General features: G+C 64.4%; 2 protein-coding genes across 4 annotated transcripts in view; both read right to left on the bottom strand.

Moving 5' to 3' along the window:
- Nucleotides 1-18,573, bottom strand: part of NOP9 (NOP9 nucleolar protein) — a 340,212-nt gene that overhangs the window by 57,875 nt on the left and 263,764 nt on the right. The gene's annotated exons all lie outside the window — the stretch shown is intronic.
- On the bottom strand, nt 6,120-18,135 carry LOC102444961 (sal-like protein 2). Of its 3 annotated transcripts, none has more exons than XM_075911941.1 (4): nt 17,980-18,135; nt 7,214-9,366; nt 6,701-7,074; nt 6,120-6,397 (listed from the first exon to the last, which is right to left on the bottom strand). In XM_075911941.1, the coding sequence occupies exons 1-3, from the start codon at nt 18,050-18,052 to the stop codon at nt 6,715-6,717; spliced, it is 2,586 nt and encodes an 861-aa protein (XP_075768056.1). In that variant the 5' UTR covers nt 18,053-18,135; the 3' UTR covers nt 6,120-6,397; nt 6,701-6,714. The 3 variants fall into 3 exon arrangements, with proteins under 3 accessions (XP_075768056.1, XP_075768058.1, XP_075768057.1); XM_075911943.1 differs by lacking the exon at nt 17,980-18,135 and adding an exon at nt 9,895-9,993; XM_075911942.1 differs by lacking the exon at nt 17,980-18,135 and adding an exon at nt 9,805-9,938.

The raw sequence follows: 18,573 nt of genomic DNA, 5'->3' as shown, positions 1-18,573 counted from the left end.
CATGTATATGTGTGTCTCTCTCCTGCCCCCTGCCCGGTGTGTGACCGTGCTAGGGGCGTGTATATGTGTGTGTCTCTCCTGCTCCCTGCCCGGTGTGTGACCGTGCTAGGGGCGTGTATATGTGTGTGTCTCTCCTGCCCCCTGCCCGGTGTGTGACCGTGCTAGGGGCGTGTATATGTGTGTGTCTCTCCTGCTCCCTGCCCGGTGTGTGACCGTGCTAGGGGCGTGTATATGTGTGTGTCTCTCCTGCTCCCTGCCGGTGTGTGACCGTGCTAGGGGCGTGTATATGTGTGTGTCTCTCCTGCCCCCTGCCCGGTGTGTGACCGTGCTAGGGGCGTGTATATGTATGTCTCTCCTGCTCCCTGCCCGGTGTGTGACCATGCTAGGGGCGTGTATATGGGTGTCTCTCCTGCTCCCTGCCTGGTGTGTGACCGTGCTAGGGGCGTGTATATGTGTGTGTCTCTCCTGCTCCCTGCCCGGTGTGTGACCGTGCTAGGGGCGTGTATATGTGTGTGTCTCTCCTGCCCACTGCCCGGTGTGTGACCGTGCTGGGGCCTGTATATGTGTGTGTCTCTCCTGCTCCCTGCCCGGTGTGTGACCGTGCTAGGGGCGTGTATATGTGTGTGTCTCTCCTGCTCCCTGCCGGTGTGTGACCGTGCTAGGGGCGTGTATATGTGTGTGTCTCTCCTGCCCCCTGCCCGGTGTGTGACCGTGCTAGGGGCGTGTATATGTGTGTCTCTCCTGCTCCCTGCCTGGTGTGTGACCGTGCTAGGGGCGTGTATATGGGTGTCTCTCCTGTTCCCTGCCTGGTGTGTGACCGTGCTAGGGGCGTGTATATGTGTGTGTCTCTCCTGCTCCCTGCCCGGTGTGTGACCGTGCTAGGGGCGTGTATATGTGTGTGTCTCTCCTGCCCACTGCCCGGTGTGTGACCGTGCTAGGGGCGTGTATATGTGTGTGTCTCTCCTGCTCCCTGCCCGGTGTGTGACCGTGCTAGGGGCGTGTATATGTGTGTGTCTCTCCTGCTCCCTGCCCGGTGTGTGACCGTGCTAGGGGCGTGTATATGTGTGTGTCTCTCCTGCCCACTGCCCGGTGTGTGACCGTGCTGGGGCCTGTATATGTGTGTGTCTCTCCTGCTCCCTGCCCGGTGTGTGACCGTGCTAGGGGCGTGTATATGTGTGTGTCTCTCCTGCTCCCTGCCGGTGTGTGACCGTGCTAGGGGCGTGTATATGTGTGTGTCTCTCCTGCCCCCTGCCCGGTGTGTGACCGTGCTAGGGGCGTGTATATGTGTGTCTCTCCTGCTCCCTGCCCGGTGTGTGACCGTGCTAGGGGCGTGTATATGGGTGTCTCTCCTGCTCCCTGCCTGGTGTGTGACCGTGCTAGGGGCGTGTATATGTGTGTGTCTCTCCTGCTCCCTGCCCGGTGTGTGACCGTGCTAGGGGCGTGTATATGTGTGTGTCTCTCCTGCCCACTGCCCGGTGTGTGACCGTGCTAGGGGCGTGTATATGTGTGTGTCTCTCCTGCCCCCTGCCTGGTGTGTGACCGTGCTAGGGGCGTGTATATGTGTGTGTCTCTCCTGCCCCCTGCCCGGTGTGTGACCGTGCTAGGGGCGTGTATATGTGTGTGTCTCTCCTGCCCACTGCCCGGTGTGTGACCGTGCTAGGGGCGTGTATATGTGTGTGTCTCTCCTGCCCCCTGCCCGGTGTGTGACCGTGCTAGGGGCGTGTATATGTGTGTGTCTCTCCTGCCCCCTGCCCGGTGTGTGACCGTGCTAGGGGCGTGTATATGTGTGTGTCTCTCCTGCTCCCTGCCCGGTGTGTGACCGTGCTAGGGGCGTATATATGTGTGTGTCTCTCCTGCTCCCTGCCCGGTGTGTGACCGTGCTAGGGGCGTGTATATGTGTGTGTCTCTCCTGCTCCCTGCCCGGTGTGTGACCGTGCTAGGGGCGTGTATATGTGTGTGTCTCTCCTGCCCCCTGCCGGTGTGTGACCGTGCTAGGGGCGTGTATATGTGTGTGTCTCTCCTGCCCCCTGCCCGGTGTGTGACCGTGCTAGGGGCGTGTATATGTGTGTCTCTCCTGCTCCCTGCCCGGTGTGTGACCGTGCTAGGGGCGTGTATATGTGTGTGTCTCTCCTGCCCCCTGCCCGGTGTGTGACCGTGCTAGGGGCGTGTATATGTGTGTGTCTCTCCTGCCCACTGCCCGGTGTGTGACCGTGCTAGGGGCGTGTATATGTGTGTGTCTCTCCTGCCCCCTGCCTGGTGTGTGACCGTGCTAGGGGCGTGTATATGTGTGTGTCTCTCCTGCCCCCTGCCTGGTGTGTGACCGTGCTAGGGGCGTGTATATGTGTGTGTCTCTCCTGCCCCCTGCCCGGTGTGTGACCGTGCTAGGGGCGTGTATATGTGTGTGTCTCTCCTGCCCACTGCCCGGTGTGTGACCGTGCTAGGGGCGTGTATATGTGTGTGTCTCTCCTGCCCCCTGCCCGGTGTGTGACCGTGCTAGGGGCGTGTATATGTGTGTGTCTCTCCTGCTCCCTGCCTGGTGTGTGACCGTGCTAGGGGCGTGTATATGTGTGTGTCTCTCCTGCTCCCTGCCTGGTGTGTGACCGTGCTAGGGGCGTGTATATGTGTGTGTCTCTCCTGCTCCCTGCCCGGTGTGTGACCGTGCTAGGGGCGTGTATATGTGTGTGTCTCTCCTGCTCCCTGCCCGGTGTGTGACCGTGCTAGGGGCGTGTATATGTGTGTGTCTCTCCTGCCCCCTGCCGGTGTGTGACCGTGCTAGGGGCGTGTATATGTGTGTGTCTCTCCTGCCCCGTGCCCGGTGTGTGACCGTGCTAGGGGCGTGTATATGTGTGTCTCTCCTGCTCCCTGCCCGGTGTGTGACCGTGCTAGGGGCGTGTATATGGGTGTCTCTCCTGCTCCCTGCCTGGTGTGTGACCGTGCTAGGGGCGTGTATATGTGTGTGTCTCTCCTGCTCCCTGCCCGGTGTGTGACCGTGCTAGGGGCGTGTATATGTGTGTGTCTCTCCTGCCCCCTGCCGGTGTGTGACCGTGCTAGGGGCGTGTATATGTGTGTGTCTCTCCTGCTCCCTGCCCGGTGTGTGACCGTGCTAGGGGCGTGTATATGTGTGTGTCTCTCCTGCCCCCTGCCCAGTGTGTGACCGTGCTAGGGGCGTGTATATGTGTGTGTCTCTCCTGCTCCCTGCCTGGTGTGTGACCGTGCTAGGGGCGTGTATATGAGTGTGTCTCTCCTGCCCACTGCCCAGTGTGTGACCGTTCTAGGGGCGTTTATATGTGTGTGTCTCTCCTGCCCACTGCCTGGTGTGTGACCGTGCTAGGGGCGTGTATATGTGTGTGTCTCTCCTGCCCCCTGCCTGGTGAGTGATCGTGCTAGGGGCGTGTATATGTGTGTGTCTCTCCTGCCCCCTGCCCGGTGTGTGACCGTGCTAGGGGCGTGTATATGTGTGTGTCTCTCCTGCCCCCTGCCTGGTGTGTGACCGTGCTAGGGGCGTGTATATGTGTGTGTCTCTCCTGCCCACTGCCCGGTGTGTGACCGTGCTAGGGGCGTGTATATGTGTGTGTCTCTCCTGCTCCCTGCCTGGTGTGTGACCGTGCTAGGGGCGTGTATATGTGTGTGTCTCTCCTGCTCCCTGCCCGGTGTGTGACCGTGCTAGGGGCGTGTATATGTGTGTGTCTCTCCTGCTCCCTGCCGGTGTGTGACCGTGCTAGGGGCGTGTATATGTGTGTGTCTCTCCTGCTCCCTGCCTGGTGTGTGACCGTGCTAGGGGCGTGTATATGTGTGTGTCTCTCCTGCCCCCTGCCCGGTGTGTGACCGTGCTAGGGGCGTGTATATGTGTGTGTCTCTCCTGCCCACTGCCCGGTGTGTGACCGTGCTAGGGGCGTGTATATGTGTGTGTCTCTCCTGCCCCCTGCCGGTGTGTGACCATGCTAGGGGCGTGTATATGTGTGTGTCTCTCCTGCCCCCTGCCCGGTGTGTGACCGTGCTAGGGGCGTGTATATGTGTGTCTCTCCTGCTCCCTGCCCGGTGTGTGACCGTGCTAGGGGCGTGTATATGGGTGTCTCTCCTGCTCCCTGCCCGGTGTGTGACCGTGCTAGGGGCGTGTATATGTGTGTGTCTCTCCTGCTCCCTGCCCGGTGTGTGACCGTGCTAGGGGCGTGTATATGTGTGTGTCTCTCCTGCCCCCTGCCCGGTGTGTGACCGTGCTTTGGGCGTGTATATGGGTGTCTCTCCTGCTCCCTGCCCGGTGTGTGACAGTGCTAGGGGCGTGTATATGTGTGTGTCTCTCCTGCCCACTGCCCGGTGTGTGACCGTGCTAGGGGCGTGTATATGTGTGTGTCTCTCCTGCCCCCTGCCCGGTGTGTGACCGTGCTAGGGGCGTGTATATGTGTGTCTCTCCTGCTCCCTGCCCGGTGTGTGACCGTGCTAGGGGCGTGTATATGGGTGTCTCTCCTGCTCCCTGCCCGGTGTGTGACCGTGCTAGGGGCGTGTATATGTGTGTGTCTCTCCTGCCCCCTGCCGGTGTGTGACCGTGCTAGGGGCGTGTATATGTGTGTGTCTCTCCTGCTCCCTGCCCGGTGTGTGACCGTGTTAAGGGCGTGTATATGTGTGTGTCTCTCCTGCCCCCTGCCTGGTGTGTGACCGTGCTAGGGGTGTGTATATGTGTGTGTCTCTCCTGCTCCCTGTCCGGTGTGTGACCGTGCTAGCGGCGTGTATATGTGTGTGTCTCTCCTGCCCCCTGCCCGGTGTGTGACCGTGCTAGGGGCGTGTATATGTGTGTGTCTCTCCTGCCCACTGCCCGGTGTGTGACCGTGCTAGGGGCGTGTATATGTGTGTGTCTCTCCTGCTCCCTGCCCGGTGTGTGACCGTGCTAGGGGTGTGTATATGTGTGTGTCTCTCCTGCTCCCTGCCTGGTGTGTGACCGTGCTAGGGGCGTGTATATGTGTGTGTCTCCTGCCCCCTGCCCGGTGTGTGACCGTGCTAGGGGTGTGTATATGTGTGTGTCTCTCCTGCCCCCTGCCCGGTTTGTGACCGTGCTAGGGGCGTGTATATGTGTGTGTCTCTCCTGCTCCCTGCCCGGTGTGTGACCGTGCTAGGGGCGTGTATATGTGTGTGTCTCTCCTGCCCACTGCCCGGTGTGTGACCGTGCTAGGGGCGTGTATATGTGTGTGTCTCTCCTGCCCACTGCCCGGTGTGTGACCGTGCTAGGGGCGTGTATATGTGTGTGTCTCTCCTGCTCCCTGCCCGGTGTGTGACCGTGCTAGCGGCGTGTATATGTGTGTGTCTCTCCTGCCCCCTGCCCGGTGTGTGACCGTGCTAGGGGCGTGTATATGTGTGTGTCTCTCCTGCCCACTGCCCGGTGTGTGACCGTGCTAGGGGCGTGTATATGTGTGTGTCTCTCCTGCTCCCTGCCCGGTGTGTGACCGTGCTAGGGGTGTGTATATGTGTGTGTCTCTCCTGCTCCCTGCCCGGTGTGTGACCGTGCTAGGGGTGTGTATATGTGTGTGTCTCTCCTGCTCCCTGCCTGGTGTGTGACCGTGCTAGGGGCGTGTATATGTGTGTGTCTCTCCTGCTCCCTGCCCGGTGTGTGACCGTGCTTGGGGCGTGTATATGTGTGTGTCTCTCCTGCCCCCTGCCCGGTGTGTGACCGTGCTAGGGGCGTGTATATGTGTGTGTCTCTCCTGCCCTCTGCCCGGTGTGTGACCGTGCTAGGGGCGTGTATATGTGTGTGTCTCTCCTGCTCCCTGCCCGGTGTGTGACCGTGCTAGGGGCGTGTATATGTGTGTGTCTCTCCTGCTCCCTGCCCGGTGTGTGACCGTGCTAGGGGCGTGTATATGTGTGTGTCTCTCCTGCCCCCTGCCCGGTGTGTGACCGTGCTAGGGGTGTGTATATGTGTGTGTCTCTCCTGCTCCCTGCCTGGTGTGTGACCGTGCTAGGGGCGTGTATATGTGTGTGTCTCTCCTGCTCCCTGCCCGGTGTGTGACCGTGCTAGGGGCGTGTATATATGTGTCCCTCTTGCCCACTGCTGTGTTTGTGTGTGACAAACCTCTGATTCTCCCAACTCACCCTGATCAGTCCTCAGGAAGAATAAGACTCGAGTCTCGGAGTAGTTTGTCAAACTGCTTTAATGGAGGATGCAGACAAAGTCCCACGGTCCCTGGCTGGAGCGGCTGGGCCTTTGTGCTATACTAGAGGGGGCATTTCTATGGGGCCAGGGTGGCTGAGATGAGCCCCAGTCCCTGCGCCAGGGTCCTGCCTCCTGCCCAGCCCCCTCGGAGCTACAGGAAAAGACTAAAATGCCACTAAAGTTTGGGGGGGCATGTCCCTGGTGCCTGCTCCCCCCACTGGGCTGGGGCCTCTTGCAGCGCGCCCAGGTTGGCGTCCCCTGGAGGAGAGAGAGAAAGAGAGATGGAGTTAGGGGGCAGCACTGGGGGTCCTCCTGGCCGGGAAAATGCTCATAATGGGGAAGCCCAGCCCCCCAAACCAACCCCAAATGCATCCCACCAAGCACCCTCTGGGTTCCCTCTCCCCAGGCCCCCCTCATCAGCCCGAGCCTCCATCTTTTCCACCTCCCACAAGTGCCTAAACTGAGGGGGGGTGTTGCTAGGGCAGCCCCCCATCACAGCTGGGCTGGACTGTAGGGCCAAGTCCCTTCCTGCTCTGCCCCGGGGAAGGAGGGCGGTGTTACCTGCTCAGAGGCTGCTACTTCTCCGCCTTGCCTTGGCTCTCTGGGGCGGCCTCCCCGGCAGCGGGGGGTCCTCCTGCCGGCTTCTCCTTGGCCTCGGGGGGGGCTGCTTTGCCGGGCGGGAAAAGCACTGGGGGCACGGCAGAGGAGGAAGGGGGGGCAGGCGTGGCAGGGCCCCGGCAGGTCTTGGCGGCCAGGCCCCCGCCGGCGATGAAAGCCGTGTACTGGTTCCAGAAAGACAGGGGCCCTACCAGCTGGGCTGGCACCTCCCGTGCCAAGAAATCCTGCAGCTTCGCCCCCCCTCCCGGGGCCTCCGGGACCAGACGCCGACCGTGCCGTGCTGCGCCGCAGCTCCATGCCGGGCCACCCAGGGGGACCTGCCGGGGGGCAGAGAAGGGGGAGCCTGTGAAATGCCGAGGGAAACTGAGGGCCCCGGGGCGCAGGGCATCCCCGCATGGGCCCCTGCATACAGGCACAGGCAGGTCTGAGGAGGGGGAGGGAGAGGGTCTCCCTTACCTGGTGGGGGGCTGCCAGGGCGTGCTTGCACAGTGCTGCCCCCTCTTCCTTGCAGAGCCCGCAGGCCAGCGCCGCCCCCTCTTTGGCCTGGCTGGCCCGTGGCTCCTCGGCTCCTGCCCCTGCTGCTCCCTCCTCCTCTGCGCCCTGGGCTCCTTCTCCTCCCTCCACCTTCCGGGCACTGGGGTCCCCTTCTCCCTCCGCAGCGTCTGGGGAGCTCCCTCCTTTGGGATCGGCCGCTGCTCCCCCCTCTGGCTTCCCAGCATCCTCCTCTTCCTTGGCGTGAGTCGGCGTTTCCTCCCCGGGGCTGGACGCCCCTTCTGAGCCCCCCAGGGCCTTCTCCGTGCCGCTGTCCAGTGAGTCTTCATCACTGCCTTCCTCTTCCTCCTCCTCCTCCTCCGACAGCTCCTCCTCATCCCGCTGCGGGGCGGGGCCCTCGGGGCGGTGGGGCGGCTCCCCTGGGGTGGTGGGGGGCTCGGGCAGCAGGGCGCCGTTGGGGATCTGGCCTCCCAGGTGCATGCGGACGTGCTGCTGCAGGCTGACGGCGTTGGTGAACTTCTTCTGGCAGATGGGGCAGGAGTTCTGGGCGCGAGCGGCCGGGCTGGCCTTGTGGCCCACAAAGTGGGCCCGCAGGTTGCCCCGGGTGGAGAAGGCCCGGCCACACACCTTGCACTTGAAGGGGCGCTCCCCGCCGTGCTGCCCGTAGTGCAGGCGCAGCGCCCGGGGGCAGCTGAGCACCCGCAGGCAGATCACGCACTGGTTGGGCCCCGAGGACGAGGACGAGGAGGGTGGCGAGGGGGCGGATGGGCCGGGCGACGTCCCCTGCCGGTCGATCTTCTCCACCAGCTGCTGCAGCTTGGAGGTCTCCGAGGGCGAGGCTCCCACCGGCTCCAGCACGTAGGGGAAGGGGAAGCCGGTGCTGCCGGCTTTGAAGTGGTTAGCCAGCAGGGCCCAGCTGGGCAGCTTGCCCAGGGGCACCCGGGCTGTGTCTGCTTCCCTCCCCGGCGGGGTGTTCTCATCCCCCTTGGCCCGCCCCTCCGCCGCTTTCAGCAGCACCAGCTTGTTGAAGACGGGCAGGGCCTGGGAGGCGCCCGCGGTGCCCGAGAGCAGCGTCAGGCTCTCGGTGGCGCTCAGCCCCTTGCGCTCGGCGGGTGGCGCCTCCTCGCCCGGCTCGGCCTTCTCGGGGGGCACCGACATGCCGTAGGGCAGCCCGGCGCCGGTCAGCACGTAGTCGAGGTGCTCGGGGACGGGGTGGGGGTTCATCTGCACGTGCGGGTACTTCTCCCGGTGCCGGTGGAAGTGCACCTTGAGGTTGCCCCGGGTGGTGAAGCGGTTGCCGCAGACGTTGCATTTGTAGGGCCGCTCGCCCGTGTGGGAGCGCAGGTGGATCTGCAAGGCGCTGTCACTCCCGAAGACCTTGGCGCAGAAGCGGCATTTGTGTCGGCCCCCCGGCTTCTCCTCTGGCCCCGCCTCGGCCCCGTTCTTCGGCCGCAGCAGCCCGGGCGAGGTGGCTTGCTCCAGGCCCCGTGCAGCCCCCAGACACTGGGCAGCCAGCAGCCCCGTGGCGGGGAGCGCTGGGGCCAGGATGGGCTCTGCTCTGGGGCCCCGGGCGCTGCCAGGGAAGGGGTGGTAGAGGTGGAAGAAGGTGGGCTTGGGCACCTCCGGGGAGCTGGACGCCTGGGTCCTCACCGGCTCGGACTTGATGGAGAAGACGGGCAAGGGGGCCTTGGGCAGGTGGGAGGCCCCCGGAGCCGGCTCCGGCTGCCCCAGGGAACCCAGCAGCAGCACCTGGCGGCAGATCTCCTCGGTCATCTGCATCTGGTGCAGCTGGCGCTGCTGCAGCACCCGCAGCTCCTCCAGGATCAGGGGGATGTTGAGGTGCCCCGTGGGGGTGGCGGGCGGGGGTGGCGGGGGAGGGGGCGGCTCCGGGGCGGCGGGGTTGCTGGCTGGAGGAGTCGTCTCAGTCTCCATGCCCGGGGGGCTGTCAGGCCGGGGCTCTGAGGAGGAAGAGGAGGAGGAGGAGGACGGGCCAGTGCTGTCTTGTCCGTTGGCTGAGGAGGAGGAGGAGGCAGGAGGCGGCTGGCTGGGGGGACAGGCGTCCCGGTGGGTGGCCAGCTCCGTGGGGCAGGACGGGGCGGCCTCGTCCCCCGTGTCCCCTGGGGAAGGAGGGAGAGAGAGTCAGACCTTGGGGGAGTCCCTGGCACCCCCAGCTTCTGCAGCACCCCCAAAGCTACAGGCAGGGGAACCTGCCCCCTGAGACCTGGGGCTGCCTCCCCCCAGCCCTCACCCTTCCATTGCTCCCAGGAATATTCGCGCAGCACAGCGCCCTCCCCCCCCACGGGCGCGTGAGAGTCCAGCGGGGGCTCGGGGCCCAGCAGAAGGGGGGTGGGGCAGGGTTCTCCTTTCCCCAGGGTGCACAGACAGACAGACAGACGGGGGGGTGCAGCGAGCGGATGCGCAGACTGACAGGGGACGGACAGACAGGCAGACAGAAGAGCGCACAGAGGACAGACAGACGGGCGCACAGACATAAGGGTGCAGGGGACGGACGGACAGAAGGACGCCCGGACGGACGGACAGACAGTAGGACGCACGGACAGAGGCCGGACGAGGTCCCCGCCCAGTCCCCGGCAGCGGCCGGAGGAGGCCCGGCCCGGCCCGGCGAGCGCGCAGCGGTACCGCACCTGCGGGCTCCGCCATGGCCCGATCCCGGGCGCGGGGCCTGCGCGCTGCGGCCGGAGCAGGGGGAGGATGCGGGAGGAGCGGCGGAGGGGGGGGGGGGGGGGGGGGGTAGGAAGCAGGAGGGGCGAGCGGATGCGGGAGGAGCCGGAGCGGGTCCGGGGCTGCAGGGACCTCTGGTGTCCGGATGCCAAAGCCGGAGCCGGGGCCAGCGCGGAGCGTCCGCTCCCTGCGGAGCCAGCCCGGGGCCCTCAGCCTGATACCTGAGGGGTTCCCAGACCCATCCGGGGTCCTTGCACCCCCATTCCCAGGGGGTTCCCAGACCCATCCGGGGTCCTTGCACCCCCATTCCCACGGGGTACCCAGACCCATCCGGGGTCCTTGCACCCCCATTCCGAGGGGGTTCCCAGACCCATCCGGGGTCCTTGCACCCCCATTCCCAGGGGGTTCCCAGACCCATCCGGGGTCCTTGCACCCCCATTCCCACGGGGTACCCAGACCCATCCGGGGTCCTTGCACCCCCATTCCCAGGGGGTTCCCAGACCCATCCGGGGTCTTTGCACCCCCATTCCGAGGGGTTCCCAAACCCATCCGGGGTCCTTGCACCCCCATTCCCAGGGGGTTCCCAGACCCATCCGGGGTCCTTGCACCCCCATTCCGAGGGGGTTCCCAGACCCATCCGGGGTCCTTGCACCCCCATTCCCAGGGGGTTCCCAGACCCATCCGGGGTCCTTGCACCCCCATTCCCGGGGGTTCCCAGACCCATCCGGGGTCCTTGCACCCCCATTCCCAGGGGGTTCCCAGACCCATCCAGGGTCTTTGCACCCCCATTCCGAGGGGTTCCCAAACCCATCCGGGGTCCTTGCACCCCCCCATTCCCAGGCGGTTCCCAAACCCATCCGGGGTCCTTGCACCCCGATTCCCGGGGGTTCCCAGACCCATCCGGGGTCCTTGCACCCCCATTCCCAGGGGGTTCCCAGACCCATCCAGGGTCTTTGCACCCCCATTCCGAGGGGTTCCCAAACCCATCCGGGGTCCTTGCACCCCCCATTCCCAGGCGGTTCCCAAACCCATCCAGGGTCCTTGCACCCTCATTCCCAGGCGGTTCCCATAACTATCTAGGGTCTTTGCACCCCCATTCCCAGGACGAGTCCCAGCACTGCCCATCCAGGGTCCCTGCACCCCGATTCCCAGGGGGTCCCAGCACTGCCCATCTGGGGTCCCTGCACCCCCATTCCCGGGGGTTCCCAATGCTTTCCATCCAGGGTCTCTGCACCCCAATTCCTGAGGAGTTCCCAAGCCCAGCCGGGACCCCTGTGAACCTCAAATCCAGCTGGGGGTCCCTGCACCCCAGCAGCCACGAGCTCCTTGAGGCTCAAAGTCCACAGGGTCCCTGAGGCCAAGCTGGGGGTCCCAGCATCCCAAGAATCATGGGATCCCTCTGCCCTCACGTGGGGATGTCTCTGCCCCTCCCAACACACCGGGATCCCTGCTCCCTAATGTCGGCTCAGTGGGTTCCCCATGCCCAAGGCAGCTGCCCCCAAGGGGACTAGCTCGAGGCAGGGCTGGGGAAGGACCCCCCCCTCCAGCCCACTGGTTCGCAACCTTTCCAGACAACTGTCCCCCTTTAGGAGTCTGGTTTGCCTGTGTCCCCTGCCCCGGTTTCACTGCACTTGAAACGACTGATGGGCACAAGCAGACGCCAAGTCACAGGGCTCCGTCCCCTTCTCCTGCCTCCTTATCCAATGCACTGAGGGCAGGAGAGACCAGGCCTTGTCTGGCAATGCTAGGCCCATCCCTGGCTGAGCTGTGTCCCCTGGGGGGCTTCACGTGCCCTGGCTGCCCTCGGTGGGTGGTGGATTCCCTCCAGGTGCCTTGCGCCCGTTCCCTCACACCAGTTTACAGCAGCGACCAATGTTCCCTCTAAGTTGTTCCACCCCTGTGCAGAATAAATGTTGTTCGGTGCGCCCAGGCCTGTGGGATACATGCACCACAACTAGAAACACATGCTGGGGCCCCTGCTCATCAGCTGGGTGGCATTTGAATCTCTCCCGGGTGCAGCCAAAATCCCCACAAGAAAAAACCCTCCAAACTCAACACAAGAGAAGATCTGCAGGGCTCCCGGAGTTACCTAGCAACCCCACAAAGGGCCGGAGGGGGCGGGGAGAGGCGCAGCAGAACAGAGAGGGGCCAGGGAGACAGAGAGAACAGACAGACCCACCTATGGGCGGATGCATAGACATGGGTGGGTGGGGGTGTGCTGCATGTCATGTATGGGACTGGCTGGACGGAGCACCTGGGACACATGGGGCGGCAGAAGATGCAGAGATGTGGGGTGCAGATGGTCACATAGATGAGGCGATGCAGGGGGTGCAGAGACAGATGGGGTGCAGTGTACGGAGGAGGGGCACAGACCAATGGGGAGCAGGGGTGCAGAGACAGAGGGTGCAGCGTAGAGAGGAGGGGCACAGACCAATGGGGAGCTGGGGTGCAGAGACAGATGGGGTGCAGTGTATGGAGGAGGGGCACAGACCGATGGGGAGCTGGGGTGCAGAGACAGATGGGGTGCAGCGTACAGAGGAGGGGCACAGACCAATGGGGAGCTGGGGTGCAGAGACAGATGGGGTGCAGTGTACAGAGGAGGGGCACAGACCGATGGGGAGCAGGGATCTGGGGTGCAGCGTACAGAGGAGGCGCACAGACCGATGGGGAGCAGGGATCTGGGGTGCAGCGTACAGAGGAGGGGCACAGACCGATGGGGAGCAGGGGTGCAGAGATAGATGGGGTGCAGTGTACAGAAGAGGGGCACAGAGATGGGGAGCAGGGGTACAGAGATAGATGGGGTGCAGTGTACAGAGGAGGGGCACAGACCGATGGGGAGCAGGGGTGCAGAGACAGATGGGGTGCAGTGTACAGAGGAGGGGCACAGACTTATGGGGAGCAGGGGTACAGAGATCTGGGGTGCAGCGTACAGAGGAGAGGCACAGACCAATGGGGAGCAGGGGTGCAGAGACAGATGGGGTGCAGTGTACAGAGGAGGGGCACAGACCTATGGGGAGAAGGGGTGCAGAGATAGATGGGGTGCAGTGTACAGAGGAGGGGCACAGAGATGGGGAGCAGGGGTGCAGAGATAGATGGGGTGCAGTGTATGGAGGAGGGGCACAGACCAATGGGGAGCAGGGGTGCAGTGTATGGAGGAGGGGCACAGACCGATGGGGAGCAGGGGTGCAGAGACAGATGGGGTGCAGTGTACAGAGGAGGGGCACAGACCAATGGGGAGCAGGGGTGCAGAGATAGATGGGGTGCAGTGTACAGAGGAGGGGCACAGACCGATGGGGAGCAGGAGTACAGAGATCTGGGGTGCAGTGTACCGAGGAGGGGCACAGATCAATAGGGAGCAGGGGTGCAGAGACAGATGGGGTGCAGTGTATGGAGAAGGGGCACAGACCAATGGGGAGCAGGGGTGCAGAGACAGATGGGGTGCAGTGTATGGAGGAGGGGCACAGACCAATGGGGAGCAGGGGTGCAGAGACAGATGGGGTGCAGTGTATGGAGGAGGGGCACAGACCAATGGGGAGCAGGGGTGTAGAGACAGATGGGGTGCAGTGTACGGAGGAGGGGCACAGACCAATGGGGAGCAGGGGTGCAGAGACAGATGGGGTGCAGTGTACTGCGGAGGGGCACAGACCAATGGGGAGCTGGGGTGCAGAGACAGATGGGGTGCAGTGTATGGAGGAGGGGCACAGACCAATGGGGAGCAGGGGTGCAGAGACAGATGGGGTGCAGTGTACTGCGGAGGGGCACAGACCAATGGGGAGCTGGGGTGCAGAGACAGATGGGGTGCAGTGTATGGAGGAGGGGCACAGACCAATGGGGAGCTGGGGTGCAGAGACAGATGGGGTGCAGTGTACTGCGGAGGGGCACAGACCAATGGGGAGCTGGGGTGCAGAGACAGATGGGGTGCAGTGTACTGCGGAGGGGCACACAGATGGGGTGCAGGGGATACATGGCTAGACGGGTGCAGCCGCAGAGGAAAGGCACAGTTATAAGGGGTGCAGGGGACAGATAAAGGGGGAGCAGGAGAGTTTATGGAGCACAGATAACGGGGCTTAGGGGACAGATAACGGGGCGCAGAGAACAGATGTTGGGGTGCATGGGACATATTTCGGGGCGCACAGATAACAGGTTCAGGGTAGAAATAAAGGGGCAGATGGGACGCAGATAAGGGGGGCACAGATAGATGGGGTGCAGGGGACAGATAACGGGGGCACAGAGCGATAGGGCGCAGGGGACAGATAATGGGGGCACAGATCGATGGGGTGCAGGGGACAGATAACGGGGGCACAGAGCGATGGGGTGCAGGGGACAGATAACGGGGGCACAGAGCGATGGGGTGCAGGGGACAGATAAGGGGGGCACAGAGCGATGGAGTGCAGGGGACAGATAACGGGGGCACAGAGCGATGGGGCACAGAGCGATGGGGCGCAGGGGACAGATAACGGGGGCACAGAGCGATGGGGTGCAGGGGACAGATAACGGGGGCACAGAGCGATGGGGCGCAGGGGACAGATAACGGGGGCACAGAGCGATGGGGCGCAGGGGACAGATAATGGGGGCACAGAGTGATGGGGTGCAGGGGACAGATAACGGGGGCACAGAGCGATGGGGCGCAGGGGACAGATAACGGGGGCACAGAGCGATGGGGCACAGAGCGATGGGGCGCAGGGGACAGATAACGGGGGCACAGAACGATGGGGTGCAGGGGACAGATAACGGGGGCACAGAGCGATGGGGTGCAGGGGACAGATAAGGGGGGCACAGAGCGATGGGGTGCAGGGGACAGATAACGGGGGCACAGAGCGATGGGGCGCAGGGGACAGATAAGGGGGGCACAGAGCGATGGGGCGCAGGGGACAGATAAGGGGGGCACAGATCGATGGGGTGCAGGGGACAGATAATGGGGGCACAGAGCGATGGGGTGCAGGGACAGATAACGGGGGCACAGAGCGATGGGGTGCAGGGGACAGATAACGGGGGCACAGAGCGATGGGGCGCAGGGGACAGATAAGGGGGGCACAGAGCGATGGGGTGCAGGGGACAGATAACGGGGGCACAGAGCGATGGGGCGCAGGGGGCAGATAATGGGGGCACAGATCGATGGGGTGCAGGGGACAGATAAGGGGGGCACAGAGCGATGGGGTGCAGGGGACAAATAACGGGGGCACAGAGCGATGGGGTGCAGAACACAATGGGGTGCAGGGGACAGATAACGGGGGCACAGAGCGATGGGGTGCAGAACACAATGGGGTGCAGGGGACAGATAACGGGGGCACAGAGCGATGGGGCGCAGAACACAATGGGGTGCAGGGGACAAATAACGGGGGCACAGAGCGATGGGGCGCAGAACACAATGGGGTGCAGGGGACAGATAACGGGGGCACAGAGCGATGGGGCGCAGAACACAATGGGGTGCAGGGGACAAATAACGGGGGCACAGAGCGATGGGGCGCAGAACACAATGGGGTGCAGGGGACAGATAACGGGGGCACAGAGCGATGGGGCGCAGAACACAATGGGGTGCAGGGGACAAATAACGGGGGCACAGAGCGATGGGGCGCAGAACACAAGGGGGGCAGGGGCAGATAACGGGGGCACAGAGCGATGGGGCGCAGAACACAAGGGGGGCAGGGGCAGATAACGGGGGCACAGAGCGATGGGGCGCAGAACACAAGGGGGGCAGGGGGCAGATAAGGGGGGCACAGAGCGATGGGGCGCAGAACACAAGGGGGGCAGGGGGCAGATAAGGGGGGCACAGAGCGATGGGGCGCAGAACACAAGGGGGGCAGGGGGCAGATAAGGGGGGCACAGAGCGATGGGGCGCAGAACTCAAGGGGGGCAGGGACAGATAAGGGGGGCACAGAGCGATGGGGCGCAGAACACAAGGGGGGCAGGGGGCAGATAAGGGGGGCACAGAGCGATGGGGCGCAGAACACAAGGGGGGCAGGGACAGATAAGGGGGGCACAGAGCGATGGGGCGCAGAACACAAGGGGGGCAGGGGCAGATAACGGGGGCACAGAGCGATGGGGCGCAGAACACAAGGGGCGCAGGGGACAGATAAGGGGGGCACAGAGCGAGGGGGCGCAGAACACAAGGGGGGCAGGGGCAGATAACGGGGGCACAGAGCGATGGGGCGCAGAACACAAGGGGCGCAGGGGACAGATAAGGGGGGCACAGAGCGATGGGGCGCAGAACACAAGGGGGGCAGGGACAGATAAGGGGGGCACAGAGCGATAGGGCGCAGAACACAAGGGGTGCAGGGGACAGATAAGGGGGGCACAGAGCGATGGGGCGCAGAACACAAGGGGGGCAGGGGACAGATAAGGGGGGCACAGAGCGATAGGGCGCAGAACACAAGGGGTGCAGGGGACAGATAAGGGGGGCACAGAGCGATGGGGTGCAGAACACAAGGGGGGCAGGGGACAGATAAGGGGGGCACAGAGCGATGGGGCGCAGAACACAAGGGGGGCAGGGGACAGATAAGGGGGGCACAGAGCGATGGGGCGCAGAACACAAGGGGGGCAGGGACAGATAAGGGGGGCACAGAGCGATGGGGCGCAGAACACAAGGGGGGCAGGGGGCAGATAAGGGGGGCACAGAGCGATAGGGCGCAGAACACAAGGGGTGCAGGGGACAGATAAGGGGGGCACAGAGCGATGGGGCGCAGAACACAAGGGGTGCAGGGGACAGATAAGGGGGGCACAGAGCGATGGGGTGCAGAACACAAGGGGGGCAGGGGACAGATAAGGGGGGCACAGAGCGATAGGGCGCAGAACACAAGGGGTGCAGGGGACAGATAAGGGGGGCACAGAGCGATGGGGTGCAGAACACAAGGGGGGCAGGGGACAGATAAGGGGGGCACAGAGCGATGGGGCGCAGAACACAAGGGGGGCAGGGGCAGATAAGGGGGGCACAGAGCGATAGGGCGCAGAACACAAGGGGGGCAGGGGGCAGATAATGGGGGCACAGATCGATGGGGTGCAGGGGGCAGATAACGGGAGCACAGAGCGATGGGGCGCAGAACACAAGGGGGGCAGGGACAGATAAGGGGGGCACAGAGCGATGGGGTGCAGAACACAAGGGGGGCAGGGACAGATAAGGGGGGCACAGAGCGATGGGGGGCAGGGGCAGATAACGGGGGCACAGAGCGATGGGGCGCAGAACACAAGGGGGGCAGGGACAGATAAGGGGGGCACAGAGCGATGGGGCGCAGAACACAAGGGGGGCAGGGGACAGATAAGGGGGGCACAGAGCGATGGGGTGCAGGGGGCAGATAATGGGGGCACAGATCGATGGGGTGCAGGGGACAGATAAGGGGGGCACAGAGCGATGGGGCGCAGAACACAAGGGGGGCAGGGACAGATAAGGGGGGCACAGAGCGATGGGGCGCAGAACACAAGGGGGGCAGGGACAGATAAGGGGGGCACAGAGCGATAGGGCGCAGAACACAAGGGGGGCAGGGACAGATAATGGGGGCACAGAGCGATGGGGCGCAGAACACAAGGGGGGCAGGGACAGATAAGGGGGGCACAGAGCGATGGGGCGCAGAACACAAGGGGGGCAGGGGCAGATAACGGGGGCACAGAGCGATGGGGCGCAGAACACAAGGGGGGCAGGGGCAGATAAGGGGGGCACAGAGCGATGGGGCGCAGAACACAAGGGGGGCAGGGGCAGATAAGGGGGGCACAGAGCGATGGGGCGCAGAACACAAGGGGGGCAGGGACAGATAACGGGGGCACAGAGCGATGGGGCGCAGAACACAAGAGGGGCAGGGGGCAGATAATGGGGGCACAGAGCGATGGGGGGCAGGGGCAGATAATGGGGGCACAGAGCGATGGGGGGCAGGGGCAGATAAGTGGGGCACAGAGCGATGGGGCGCAGAACACAAGGGGGGCAGATTTCGGGGCGCACGGACGCAGCGCCTGGGAGTTGGAGACTTTGGCGAGTTTCTCGGAGTTCTCGAGCTGCTCCCGCCCCTTGTGCCCCCCCCCCCCGCCGCACCTGCCGCCCCCCCCCCCCCCCCCGCACCCACCGTTCTCGGAGCCCGTGGAGCCGTCGCAGTCCGAGACCAGGTGCTGGGGTTTGCGCTGCTTGCGGCGCGACATCCCAGCGGGGGCCGGGCCGGGCACCCCTGGCTCTGCCGCCGGGCGGGCAGCGGGGCTCTCCCGGGCCGGTCCCTGCCCCCCTCCCTCCCTGGGGCACGGACACGCCCCCTTCTGGGCGCCCCTCATTGGCAAGACGAGTCCTCCTCGTCTCTTTTGTGCCTGGGGCTGGCGGCTCCTTAACCCCTTCCTGCCGGGCCGGGCCGGGCCGCGGTGGGCGGCTGGCTGTCCCGGGCCAGCCTGGCCCGAGGTGCCCAGCGCGGGGCAGGGTGGAGGGAGCGCCAGGGCCTGGCGCTGAGATGCAGCTGCCTCTGGGGTGGGGCAGGCGAAGTTTAACAGCGGCGCCAGCCTGGGAGGAGCCGGGCAGGGCAGCAGGGCCGGTCACCCCTTAGCCAGGCACCTGAGCGTCTAGGGCAGGAAGGACAGACGCCTCCCCTAGGCAGGGGCAGGCCGCGATTTGGGATTTACCCCAGCTCAGCAAGTGGACGGGCCGGCTCCCCCCCCCCCCCCCCGAGTCATCACTG

Source organism: Pelodiscus sinensis, chromosome 30 (assembly GCF_049634645.1).
Source record: "Pelodiscus sinensis isolate JC-2024 chromosome 30, ASM4963464v1, whole genome shotgun sequence".
Taxonomy (NCBI): Eukaryota; Metazoa; Chordata; order Testudines; family Trionychidae; genus Pelodiscus; species Pelodiscus sinensis.
The sequence above is the reverse complement of the archived record's forward strand: the minus strand, read 5'-3'. Positions and strand labels throughout refer to the sequence as shown.

Coding starts and splice junctions, on each gene's coding strand:
- LOC102444961 (XM_075911942.1), bottom strand. CDS start 9,910: ATGGCGGAGCCCGCAGGTGCGGTACCGCTGCGCGCTCGCCGGGCCGGG. Junction 9,367..9,804: donor ACCTCGTCCGGCCTCTGTCC/GTGCGTCCTACT, acceptor CTCCTTCCCCAG/GGGACACGGGGGACGAGGCC. Junction 7,075..7,213: donor CCCTGGCAGCCCCCCACCAG/GTAAGGGAGACC, acceptor GCCCCCCGGCAG/GTCCCCCTGGGTGGCCCGGC.